This window comes from Anser cygnoides, chromosome 24, assembly GCF_040182565.1.
Source record: "Anser cygnoides isolate HZ-2024a breed goose chromosome 24, Taihu_goose_T2T_genome, whole genome shotgun sequence".
Lineage (NCBI taxonomy): Eukaryota > Metazoa > Chordata > Aves > Anseriformes > Anatidae > Anser > Anser cygnoides.
In genome coordinates, this window is record NC_089896.1 from 7,261,101 (window position 1) to 7,274,270 (window position 13,170).

The following is a 13,170-nucleotide window of genomic DNA, read 5'->3' on the forward strand; positions in this document are numbered from 1 at the left end:
GCACTGCCAGGTGGCTGCAGAGGTTCTTTGCTTGGCGTAGGAAGGGGGGAGGTCACCTTTCTGCAGCAGGAGCATATCTGTCCCCACTTGCTTCATAGCTTTTCTCAGAGGCAGTTGTAGACCTACAGTTAATTTTAGTGGCTGCTTACAATATAAAGTTCTGTTCTGGATATCATGAATACCATACGATAAAAATGTTTGTAAGAAATCTAGACAAGAAAGAGATGTAGTTCCTTTTCTGTACCTTTCTTGTTTTTTTTTTTTTTTTTTTTTTAAATTATTATTTTTTTAGGGTGTTGTTCAGTTATATTTTCAAGCTTTTCTCAGACGAGGGAGAGGCATTTCCTTTTCTGGTGAAAAGCGAAAACTAGTTGCGTGTCTCCAGGAGCTGTGGATTTAGAACCACCAGATGTGTGTAAAATAGGAACTGGTACAGTTGCATGCTGCTTTTTCTACCTAATGCATTGTAAGCGGAGAAAGCTTCACACATACAACCTGCACTTGAAGCTTAGGTAACTCCCTGAGACACTGCTTTTGAATTTTATAATGTAACGATTCCCTTTACACAGACTGGATAACCTCCCTGGGCTCTTTCTCTGGCTTACTTTATCCCATGGACACAACAGTTGACAAAACGAGGAAGTCCTGTCCCAAGTCCTCCATTTTGCCTAGGACTAACTGGGCCTTGCATAAGGCTCAGATGCCCCCAGAGCAAAACCAATTGGCCTGTCCTTCTGGGCACCGAGAACTATTCAATTTGTGATTGCTTCAGCCCTAAAAAGTCTTAAACAGAAATATCTACCCTAAACCACAAAGAACAACTGTGCATTAGACAAATTCCTTATGAGCAGTGCTCTTACATTGTCTAAAGCCTATTTAAAGCTCCTGAATCCTAGATTTTTTTCTTATTGTTACAAGTGAGCCCCAGAAGGAACATCATACCTGCAGTTAAGTTTATCAAAATACAAGCCATGCGTGCTTCTGAAGCTGAAGGCACGCTGCTTTTGCTATTTCACATGGTGGCCAAACATGGTAGAAATTACTACCCCTCCTGTTTACCCATTCATCTTGTGGATTTTCTGTCCTGAAGTTGTTTGTATTCCCTGCTCTGCATTGATACTAACAGGGCTGTCTGCTTCAAACCATGCCACTGATGCATAGCTATCGCTTTATCTTTCTCATCTCACAAATGCACAAGCTACAGGTTTATTAAACAAGACCCACCTATCCATCAGTATGGCCTACATCTATTTAAGTACAGCTCTTTTTTAAGGTATTTTCTGAATATAGCTTGCTAAATGATTTCCAGTTTTTCCCTTCCCTCCTATCACTGCCTCATGCTGCTGCTGTGGGATGACCCATCACAGGGCAGAAGTGAGGGAAATTGCACCGCATCTCAGACTTTTGTTTTGGGAATACCACTTAAAGCTTTATTTCTGCCTTATTTCTCGAGAGACGTTACCTTTTAAATAGCCCAGGAAGCACCCTTCTGAATCTTTCAGTACCTGAAAAACTCCAGAAGCCTGGTTCTATGTTTAAGATTCAACAATTGGCTTTCAAACTTAAACCTGTAGGGCCCGAGCCTATATCAGAAGTTAGTTCGTAAGGACAAAAACAGACTGAGAGGTTCATAATGCAGATTTACCATGGAATTCTTCTTATAACATGACACAGCTTGGGAAAGAGGAGACAAATCTTGCGTGCCAGAGATTTGTGAAGATAGGAAATCAAGGCTTAACAGACCAAGATGGTTATCTCCTGAGGTGCTGCTGGGCCCGGGCTGCAAAGCCCCACTCTGTGAGTGCCATGTGAAGCCCAGCCACTGCTGATCCAGGGATATGGGAGACCTGGTTCCAGCTCTTGTGCTTATCCAGTAGATGAGCAATGGCCAGATTTTTGGAGGACTGGATCATATCTCTTGATGAGAATGGAGAACTTTCCTTGTCACACAGCTACAACCACTAAGTAGGATGGAGGATATGGAATGATTGCTCGAGCAGAGGGAGCTCTGGCTGCCCCTCATCTCTTTCCAGTGGAAAGTGGGTCTCAAGCCCTGGTTACAGAAGCTATGTAGGAGTGGAATGCTGCCCCCACAAGTACAGCTCTCCTGCCTGCAGCCTTCTCCCCAGCTTCCATCCTGAGAAGACCTGGGCAAGACAAAGAACTGGTCACGGGCCCTGTTTGCAGAGCTGTGGCATGTCCAAATCGTTTTGTAGAGGTTACACAACTTCTGAGCTTCCTGGAAACCAAAGCCTAGGGGGTTTTCTTGATTGCACAAGAAAATAGGTGGTAATTATATTTGGATGATCTATCTCTTTCTAAATTGACAGGAGGCATTACAGTACAGGATGTACCTAAGGATACTCTGGGGGAAAGAGGTAAGAAAAAAAGAATTCTAGTTGATTAATCTTTTCTACCACCTCCCTTTTAATTTTAATTTGGGATCTTAATTAGTACGTCTTGCTTTCCTCTTCAAAGCAGTTCCCAACAACTCATATCACCCTCTACTTCTTTCTGATGTTGTTCTGCCGATTCTCTAAAGATGTCAATACTAATAGCCCCAATCAACACCCTTCCCTCATCTGAGACAACTCTCTCTGAATGCAGAGAATGGCTATTGTGTGACTTCCTCTTTCTTTAAATGCTTTGTTTTCCTCCATGTCCTTTTACTGGGGAAAAAAAATGGGAAAATATGTTTCTGTGGGATTTGAAGGGTGCACATGAAAAATACTCTGCAAAAGTCAGTATCACTCAGTCAAGAGAGGTCCTGTCCCTCCTGTGACTTTTGTAGGTGGACTTCCTATTTGATTCTTTGCTTACAGAGATAGCCACTCTCCTGGACGTTCAGTGACCCAGATGGAGACCTGGCCAAGAAGTTTCACAGAACTTCACTCGGACAAAAGCAGTAGAAATGGGACGCCCATGATGGGGTCCTGCTTTCAAATATAATGTTTTTCAAGATGAGCTGCAGTCACCCTTTGCAGTTCTGGGAACCATAAACACACACACACAAACAGAGTTATCTATGAAAATATTATTTCCTCTGCATGCAGCAGCTCTCATTCTGCACAGCAGGGGCAATCAGTAGTTATATATACATTTGTATAAAAAAGCAAAATAAATAAACATGCTGCACATTTCTCACTTTGACTTCAGTTCACTCCACTGAAATACAGAAGGTGATCTCTGTAGACTGAGAGGGAGATCTGTTCATCCCATAAAAAGCAAAGGTTGCTAAATGTCTCTGTAAGGTGCTTCCAGCCAAGCAGGAGTGCAGTTTTGCTGTTATACAGAAGCAAGTGTGATATTTGGTGTTTTCATCCTGGTTCAAAACCAACATGCAGGCACAACTCACTGCATTTTCAGAACCCATCTGATGGTTTCACACAGGGTTATGTTTTTGCCATCTCAGAAGTGTTTTTGCCTTTCATAACTCACATGTAAAAGTTATCTTGCACTGAAGTCTCAAGTGAGCACAAGGCACTGTGTGTTAGCTGTGTGATACCTCCATGAGATATCACACATGCCTCACCCTGGCTGGATTCAGATAGTGTGCCTTGTGCCATCGCTTCAATGCTGTCTCACGGCTGTATTGTACAGAGGCACGGGGAATGTCCATTAGTTACCTTGCAGTAAAAATACACCTCTTCTGTTCCTAAAGCCATATCCGTGATAGGCCAGACATTAATAGAAAAAACTCTGTGCAGACGAATAAATAAATAAATAAATAATCACAGCACTGACAGTTATTTGTCCTTGTTCTCATCTAGGTATCCTTGCCTGGGTATCTAGAGCTCTCTACCACTTTCCAGGCACACCACAGAACTTCAACGGTACTCTAGCTTCTTCCCATGTAATGTGTGTGCTGATAGCCTTTGAAGTTAAACTTTTGATCATACTTTCCCTCCATATTTGAAGTTCCAAATACATCACTTAGCACTGTGGAAGCAGGAGGTGTCCCTTCTATAAAATGATCGCTGTCACAGTCACTTGCAATACCTTCATCTTCTGCCACCTGTAAGGTCTGAAAGCAGATGAGTTGTTCCATGCTGGGATCCACACTGAGCTGTGACTTCTCCCTGACCTGGACGGGCAGATCAGCTGGCGGTTTCTGGTGACATGTGGTGACATGGTGATGCTTCCTGTGCAGGCAGTGTTCATCAGCTGGAAGTTTGGCACAAATCCTGTTCAGCGGTGTTTGGAGGGGGGTCATTTCCAGGCAGTCATCCCGGTCTGTATCATGCTGTCCATGTTCCCTGGGACCTGGGAATCTCACATCAGTGAGGGATATTCTTCCCAAAGAGGAGCTGTGAGGAAGGGATACCTTTTCGTTTCCTTGGGATCCTGAGGTGTCCACTTCATTCTGTCTCACTGGAAAGAAAGAGAAACCCAAGGCCGTGAAGTCCATCACAGATCCGCTGTCCACAGAGAGACCACCAGATGTGGAGTCCCTGCCTGTTTCTGGCCCAGCAGTTCTGGACGGCTGGTAGTTCAGACATCTCTTTGGAAAGTGACGCATTTCAGTGTATGGGATGAAAGTCCTGCTGTCTTCTTCATCTTCCTCCTCCTCTTCTGATGACGATGATGACAGGAGAGAGGCCATCCATGGTAGGTTGTTTCTTGGTGATGTTCTATTTTTCTTCCCTTGTGACACTGGCTTCTCTGTGCAGGTCAGAGAGTCCGTGAGGAACTCCTCACTGAGCTCACAGTGAAAGGGTGGTCCAGCAACTTTAAAATTAGATAAATCCTACCAGGGGAAAGAAACAAGACAGATCGGAGAGTTAGTGGTGCTTTTTAAAGAGAAGTTTGGACATAGGACATGCCAGAATCAAAGCTGTCTTATAATGGTATTTCTGAATGCAGAACCAAGAAATGCGGCACACGTGCGGCTCTTCCACTCCTCCCCAGCCACCCTCCGAAAATCAGCCAGACATCAAGTCGGGCAGCAGCCCAGCCTCTGGGCCGTACCAAAGCATGAGGCAGCTTCTTGTGCTTAGCATCTTGTTTCAGCAGCCAGGTGATGAAGGCACTTGCCAGAAGGACGGGGAGGACAAACACGGGGATCATGGCAGAATATGGGAGCTTCCATTCCGCTGCTGAAAAAGAGGAAAATAATCTCCTTTATTCTTTGTTATTTTGTTCTTTTTTTCTTTCAACATAAACAGGCTGAGTCTAATCTTTTACCAGAGCATGCTATCAATAGTAACTTCATTTTCTCCATAATCTTTAAGGAGAAACTGGTTATTTCACCAAGGTCAGAGCTTTGGATGCTGGAACCTGTAGTTCACTTCTGGCATCATCTTCACAGCAATGTTTTTTTTCAGTTGATAGCATTTTAAGCAAATTAAAGTGATGGTAAATTTAAATAACAGGCTTTTACGCTTAGCTTTTCTTTTAGAAGTCTCAGAAAATGTTATGGCTCAAGAGCCTTATTTTACAGATTAGGATAACAGATTTGCCTAAGACCAGCCTCTAAGCCAGAGTCACAGACAGAAATGAATGTTGATACCAGCCAGTGCCTTACTTAGAGCAGGTCAAAAATGAGACTTTATTAACTTTTTTTTTTTTTTTTTCCAGGAGAAATTTGAAAATTCCCAAAATTTCAGTGTGACCATAACTCGAGTATAATATTTCAAGATTTTCTGGAAATACATTAGAGATGGATTTTTTTAATGAAAACATTTCTATAGAAAGCAGTTACCTTTCACTAGAACATCCAACCAATCCATTTAACAGGAAGGCTTTGTTGTTGTTGTTGACAAGCTAAATTTGATGGAAATCTTTGACTTGGCCCTACTGGCATTTGACATCTTAACACATCCTTCCTTGGGACATACCTTTATGGTTTAAAAGCATGCACACTGGTTGGGAGAATTTGCTGTACTTGAAGCCAATGCTTTGGAAGGAGGATCTGGCACTCAAGCAGTAGGTGCCTCTAAGTGCAGTGGTGTCGATAGTCACTGTATTCTTCCTAAAGATACTTTCGTATTGCTTCTGTTTAGAAACAAAAAGAACAGACGGTTAGAAAGATGGTTCTCTCATTATTCAGATGCTGCTTCTTTACTTTTTGAGCCCACGATTCTCTTCATCATGTTGCATGGCTCCAGTGGTTAGGTGTGTGGAGAGGCACTTGCTACAAAAAGCAAGCATCTCTCCTAGGCCTTATGGTTTCTTGGGTGGGATTTCAAGTGGGTTATGCTCTTTGCTGCCACAGCTACACTGTTAGCAGTACCTGAACTAGCTGTTTTAAACCTCAGATTTGGTGAGGTTTATGCTATTATGCTGACTGTGGTGTAGCCTCACCATCACATCTTCTCTGATAAAAATAGGAATAGAATAAGAGAGGGAGCTACTGATAAAATAAGGATGCTGACTGTAATGCACTCATTTCTTCTCTGGCTTTAGTTTAACTCTGTTTTGACCGTTTCAGTTTCTCTAGGGCCTGGATCCAGTCACTCCCTGCCTAGAAATTTGCACCTATTTCAGTTCAGCTGGGCATCATTCCTCCACTTCATCTATGAAGTGCCACTTTTACTGACCTTGTCTTCAGATCCAGCTTCCCAAAGGTTCAAGTCATACATCCAGGAGAAACTCTCCACACAGGTGGCCAAAGGGAAGGTGGCATTCACATGGAGTATGTTCTCCTGTACGTTCACGTTTAGCACTGGGGGAGCCAGTTCCACTGTAAATGATCGACAAGACATAAGAATAGTGCTTGCTTACATCATAATTTCACAGAAGTAATACTTTATGTGATTGATCTAAACTTCTAGCTGATATCCTGTGATGGACATGAAGGAAGAAGGAAGGCAAAGGAATACCTTTTTTAAATTTTATTTAATATACCCCCACTGGTGCTGTCTTTCCATTGTGGAGAGCTTGAAACCAGCTTGTTTACCTACAACACTGATGAAACAAATTCTGATACCTGCTACAAAATTTATTTTCAAATCATTATGGCTTGTTGTTTGTGCACTCTCAAATCTGGTATTCATAAAGCTGCCTCTTACTCTTTGTCTTTCTGTATGTGGTTTAACTGATTTGCTCATGCAAGCACTGTTGTTGGGGTGTCTTTTCAGCCAGGCTGTAACCAAACAGGCACTCACCATCCAAATAGTATTCCTTGAATTGGGATTCTACCCATGGCGACTGGAGTTTTCCAGAAACGGCTTTTACTCGAGCACGGAATTTAATGAAGAAGTTTGGAAGTACACAAGTCAGGTTGCAAGAGGTACTGTGGATATTTTTACAATGACGAACCTTTATCCATTTGTCCATGCGTTCCTGGCTAAAAGAAGAAACAAACACCACAATATTGAGCATGCTGTTTTGTTGTAATTCATACATAGATCAAGAGAAGGAAGTGTTTTGCAGGAAAGATACCAAATCTTGCTCAGAGTTCATAGCACTTTCCAGACAGATAAGGATTGGTTTTGGTGAAAGAATGCAGTCAGATCACTGATCGTAACGCTGTTACTAAATGTACATCCAGAGATGTTTGCATCGTGCCATACTTTCGATGAGACATCCTTGGTAAGCACTTACCTTTCATACCTCACAGTGTATGTCACATCTGGTGGAGATCCTTCTCCTGGAGTCCATGTCAAAATCATGTCAAAATCTTTTGACAGTAGTGTAACATTCTGAGGAGGGGAAAGCTGAATATGACCTAATTGAAAGGGACAATTATGTGAATGATTAAGCAGGGCTCTGGGGATAGGAAATATCACCTGTTTTTGATCAAGGTGGTTTCAAAATTGTTCTAAGCAGCTCAATTAATTTAGGACTGTAAACTGGTTTTGGAAACAGGTATGTCTGTGTTGTAGTTGGGTTTTCCTCATCTCTCATAAAATATCTTCATCTCAACAGCTTTCAGAATTAGGACCTAAGTGTGGGAAACCCATCCAATTCTATAATTTTAGCAGCTTTCTCCATGGTCTCACCGGATTTTCCTACGATCCAGCTTACAACCCCATAAATTCCAGTCTGACTGCCTTGTGCTCCCACCTCTGAGCCCCTAGATGAGGCAGACACAGCTGGGTCACAGAACTCAGTCCCAGTTCTCCCAAGGCAGACTGTACCACAAATACAGCAAGATGCAGCATGCAGGCTTGCCGGTGAGCTTTCTGGCAGTAATTGTTTGCGGTAGGTAAATACATCGCTACTCTTCAACTAGACACGTTCTGTAGACAGATTTTAAATTGCCATTTCTTTACAGCAGAATATTTTACTTGATGTAGATCATCCCCACTCTCACTGCTTAAAAATTCTCTGTGTATGTCTTTCCTCTGACAAGCAAAGCCCCATAGCATGGCGAAATGCAAGTAACAAAGCCAGCAGTACTGTACCTCTCGGCTGCCGCAGGAAGCACAGTGCTACCAGGACTCTGATCCTCCAAGCAGACATGCTGAAGCAGAACTTTTCCACTTGTAATATATTTCTTTTCTTGCTACCTTTTCATCATCTTGTTTCCCGTATTAAGTTGTACGACTTATGGAGGAGCATGTAGTTAATTAACCGCACCGATGCACGCAGCCTCACTTCCTGGTACAACCCAAGTACAGGACTGCACAGTGAGCCAAGAAGGGAGCAGGGGTGAAGCTGCTTTTAATGAAAGTAAAAATGTTGTAAAGATTGCAGTACAACGCCCTCCCGTGTAACTTACCTGATCTCTCCGTCACAGGCTGTGTGCAAAAGTAACACAGTGCTAGCCTTCTCTTGTGAGGCACTTCATAAGAAAATTGACCTTTGGAATTTACTTGTTTGGCCATCAAATATTAATAGAAATCAAATAAGGTTTTACTGCATGAACTATCTGATAATAACCTAGCAATAATAAAAACAGTAAGCAGTAGTATGTGATATTATGTTAGTCTTGTGTTTATAAGAAGCCAAGGATTTTCTCCCAATTTATGTTATGAGGTTAAGACTACTTTTTACAAGTTATAGATTTACCCCACTTTATAGTGGGGAAAGCAAAGTGCAGAACTGGGGCAGGGATCTGCCCCATACATGGTATGGGGGAACAAAAGGACGAGGACCCTTTTGATAAAGGCTGTGCTTTGTTGGATGCCAGTGCTGCTGTCGTTTTACTTCAGTTATCACTTATCAATTATTTGTCATCACCCCCAAAATATCAGTCAAGATCAGGACCAGTTGTCAGGCCTGTGCCAACACACAGATGGTTCTTGGCCCCTGCACTTCCAAATCGATGAGCCCGTCGGCTGCTGGCCGTGGCATTTGCAGCTATGAAACTCTTGAGGTATTTGTATTTTCAACAACACCTTTAAACTCCAGAGTTCTCCTGGAGCAAAGCTCAGTTCCTCAGTTGCTGCTGTTACAGCCTCATACATCTTCCCCCAGCAAAGTCACGGAGACAGCAGTTTTGTTCAGTGCTTGTCAGAAACACGGCAGGAGAGGTCCTGGTACAGCTGTGAGCTACGTCACTGAGCACAGTGTGTTCAGGGGCATGTGCTTGGAATAGCTGTGCTGTTGCATCCTGTGCACAGCGAGAGCAGGGACACCAGCAGCCCAACCACTTGCTCTGTTTCGTTAGCCAGAGTGCTCCCGTGCTCTTCTCATCACAGCCACCTCCAGGCCTGTGCTGTGAGAAAAGGAAAGGAAAAATGATGTTACTGCACAGAAGATAACACCAGCACAGAGATGGGCTTTTCTGGGTCTTCCCCAGATGGGAGGCTCACCAAGCCCAGCAGGTGGCCTCATGCCCTCCCCTGTGGCTGTCAGGTTCTGGGTCCTAAGTGGGAGAGCAGCTGATGGAGCTGGGGTTTGTACTGGTGGAAGCTTGTATGTTTACCAGGAAGGAATCAAATGTCTCATTTCCCCGAACACGCTATGATTCAAGCCATAGGAGGAGACCCTGTTACAAGTTTCTTTGATCACAACTTTCTCCAAAAATATGTTTCTTCATTGCACAGGCCTCTGCAACTGTACGTTTCTTGTTCATTGGCTCTTTTGCTACCTCTGTTTAATTTCTACGAAATTTCTTTCTCGCACACACACAAAACCCTACAACACTGGCAGCCTCTCACTTTTATTTTATCTCTCTCTTTTTTTTTTTTAGTCAGGTTCCTGTTGATGTTTTGTGCACATGATGCATACATTAATTTAGTCCTTGCCTATGGCCTGTATTTTGAGGTGTGTTCTTGCTGTTCAACTACCTAGTCCATAAAGAAATGTTTCCCACTTACCTCAGTGGAAGAATGGTAGTTCCCAAATTCCAGTGAAACATTTTGCATAGGAATTTGCTGATCAATAGGAAAGGAAGATTTGCAAATGTGTTTCATCCAGGCAGGCTTCTGCTGGCACCTTGAAGGATTTCCCCTGGTGGTGACTTGCCTGGTTATATTTCGGCATGTGGGCATCCAGGCTCCTGCGGCTTTCAGTATCTCCTGCCCAGTGAGGGGGGTTCTGGCTCCTTTTCCTTTCCTGGGGAATTCTGAAATGTTTGGATTTTGCTCTGAACCGGGATGAATGCAAATTTAAGACAGCAAAATACTGCATAGTGCAGATGAAACATTGTTCTTCTGATTTCTGAGGACAGATACCCTGCACATTCATTGCAGGAGAGCTGCGGAGTGGGAGTGCCTTTGCAGTTTTTGCCTTACCCTTGCCATTCCACCTCCATCCACACCACATTTCGGACAGAGGAGACAGTCGGGTCCTTGTCACTGGCAGCTTTTTATGGTGATTCAGGTCTAGTTTGGTAATGAAGCTGGAGAGCAGTCCCTGGTTGTTGTGGACTCTCCTTGTGCTTAAGGAAGCATCCAGAGCAATCAGGCTGACAGCGTGCCAGTACCTGGGTGTCTGTGCCTTTCCGGAGGAGTCCTCAGAGCAAGGGGATGCTTTTTCTACCATCACAGAAACCTGACTGGGATCTAGATTACACGAGGTTACCTACACCACCTCAGTTTACTACAGGGTTTGGCTAGTTTAGGAGGAAAAACAAAGGCAAAGGGTCTGGAGAGTCCAAGGTCTGCTTTCCTCCAGCATCACGACCGCAGAGCTGGTCCCAGCGCGGCCCCCCCGCTCCCTGCAGCAGCCGAACAAACGGGGGGCGGCTCCGGGGGCGACTCTCAGGGCGCCTGCCCTGAGACGGGGGCTGTCTGTCGCGACAGGCCGTGTCGGAGTGGGGCCGTGCCGCGAGGTGTCGCTGCCTCTCAGCTCCGCGCCTCTGCCGCCTCCCCCCAGCCCCGTGCCCGCGCCCGGCCGGCTCCCGGAGGGCTCCCGGGGAGCCCCCGCGGCCCCGCTCTGCCCGGTGCCCCCGGGCAGCCGCCCACGCCCGTGTCTTCGGCAGCGTCCCCGAGTCGTGGGCACCGGCTTGTCCCGGCCGCGGGTGCTGGCAGGCGGCAGGCCTCGGTGGGGGGCCGGCGGCCCCCGGCCCGGCCCGGGGCTCTGGCAGGTGGGACGCCTGCGGCAGGGGCCTGGGCTCGGCGGTGCCGCTGGTGCGACCTTCCCGCAGGTCTCGGCGCCGTGCCTGCCTTCCCCGCTGCTCTACTCGCACGGAGGGCCGGTGCCTTGGGGCAGGGGCTGCCGCTCGGCAGGACGGTGGCTCGGCTTGGAGGTGGGCCTCTGCACGCCGCTGCGGTGCCGTGGCGGCGGGGCCACGCTCGCAGTTTTGCCACCTCCCGGCTCTCTGTGTGCCACAGGTGATTCAGACCGAGCCTGCAGCATGTCGTGAGTCAGACTGACGGATGGCTCCTTTCTGGAGGAGGGGCACTGCAGGAAATGCAGTCCTGCTCTTGTGAGGAAGGCACAGTTTGGGCTGAGAGTTGGCTTTACGAAGCCTTTGGAGGCAGCGGGCAGCGGAGCGTACTGCCATCCCGGCTGCTTCCTCTAGCTCCTACCCCACCCAGGCGGTGGTTCTGGCAGATCTGTGTGCTGTGAGCCTGGGAGGACGGCTGAGCCAGCTGAGAAAAAGCCCACACGTTAAAAATTTTAATAGGGCATTTCTGGTATGAATGGCACCACGGGAAACCAAACCGCTGATCCATACACGAAAAAGAATGAACATTTCTTGACCACAACCTAGAGGAAGGAGCAGATAGTAACTTGCTGTTTTGTGACGGTTGCCACCACTCACAGCACGCCTAACGTTTCTGATGTGCTTGTGCATTTCCAGCACCACGTTGCATGAAGGACTGGGTGAATGTTTTCAGTATTTCTTCAAATGTGAACCAGCCTTCTGAAGTAGCTTCTGCGTGGCGTCTTCCCCAGTTGGTTTTTGTTTCTTTCTGAAATATCATTCCTCTCTGCCAGCTGTCATTGCCTTGTGCTAGGTGAGAGCACTCAGGCTAAGAGAACGTTACCGGCAGGGAGGGGAGGTGGCGGTTGTCACAGACACACTGGACGCTGGAAATCTCAGGCAATCTGAGTGACATTTCCCAGTGCTTCTTGCTGGGTGATTTGACAAATTTCTCAAGGGAACATGATCCAGACAAAAATTATTTTAAAAGGAGTTTTTGGCTGAGAACTTGGTAAATGGGTGACTAAGACTTTAGTCATTCAGACTCAAAGCTCTTTAAATGGTCTTTTCCTTTCCTGCTGTTTTATTAACATCTCTGCTTCGCTCAGGGTGTGATGCTACAAACGCTGCTGGCAGCGCCTCCTGTCTGCTCTGCTCCTGCGGCTGAGCTCGCGCCCCTGTGCTCGCTGCTCGACCTCTGCTTGTGGCTTACGGGGCAGCCCTTGTCCCACGTGGCATTTCTTCACATTTCTCCTAAACGTAGAGGCATGTGTACACGGTATTCACAGAGGGGGACTGCAGCACACAAAAACCAGTGCCTTCCCCAGCGCAGTTCAGAGGCCTGGGCCTGGGATTTGGCCAGCCTGAAGGTAACGTCTATGACTTAGGAAGCCGCCTGCAGAGCTTCCTAGCAGAGCTTCACCAGTGCAAGACTGCTTTTCTTGGCTTAATGTCTTCATTTCTGGAGGTGGTGAAGCTGATCTATCTGTGATGGCAAAGGTGTGTGGTATGGGCCTGTCTTCAGATCTGAGCAAAGTACAACCCAAGGGCAGGAGCGGAATTTTTCCTTCAAGTTTTTTCACCACCTCTTTGGAAAAGTGAATGAGCACAACAGTGTCTGAAGAGAAACTACTCATTAGCCCCAATCTAAACAAAAAGCATGATCTGAAACTGAAGGCAAGGTATCA

General features: G+C 45.9%; 1 protein-coding gene across 1 annotated transcript; it reads right to left on the reverse strand.

The window, feature by feature from the left end:
- Positions 1–3,026: 3,026 nt before the first annotated feature.
- Positions 3,027–11,820, reverse strand: IFNLR1 (interferon lambda receptor 1). Its single transcript, XM_013184041.3, has 8 exons — positions 10,209–11,820; positions 8,349–9,604; positions 7,546–7,669; positions 7,107–7,288; positions 6,540–6,682; positions 5,838–5,994; positions 4,969–5,096; positions 3,027–4,747 (listed from the first exon to the last, which is right to left on the reverse strand). Exons 2-8 carry the CDS (start codon positions 8,404–8,406, stop codon positions 3,839–3,841), a joined length of 1,701 nt encoding a protein of 566 aa, XP_013039495.3. The 5' UTR covers positions 8,407–9,604; positions 10,209–11,820; the 3' UTR covers positions 3,027–3,838.
- Positions 11,821–13,170: the final 1,350 nt, after the last annotated feature.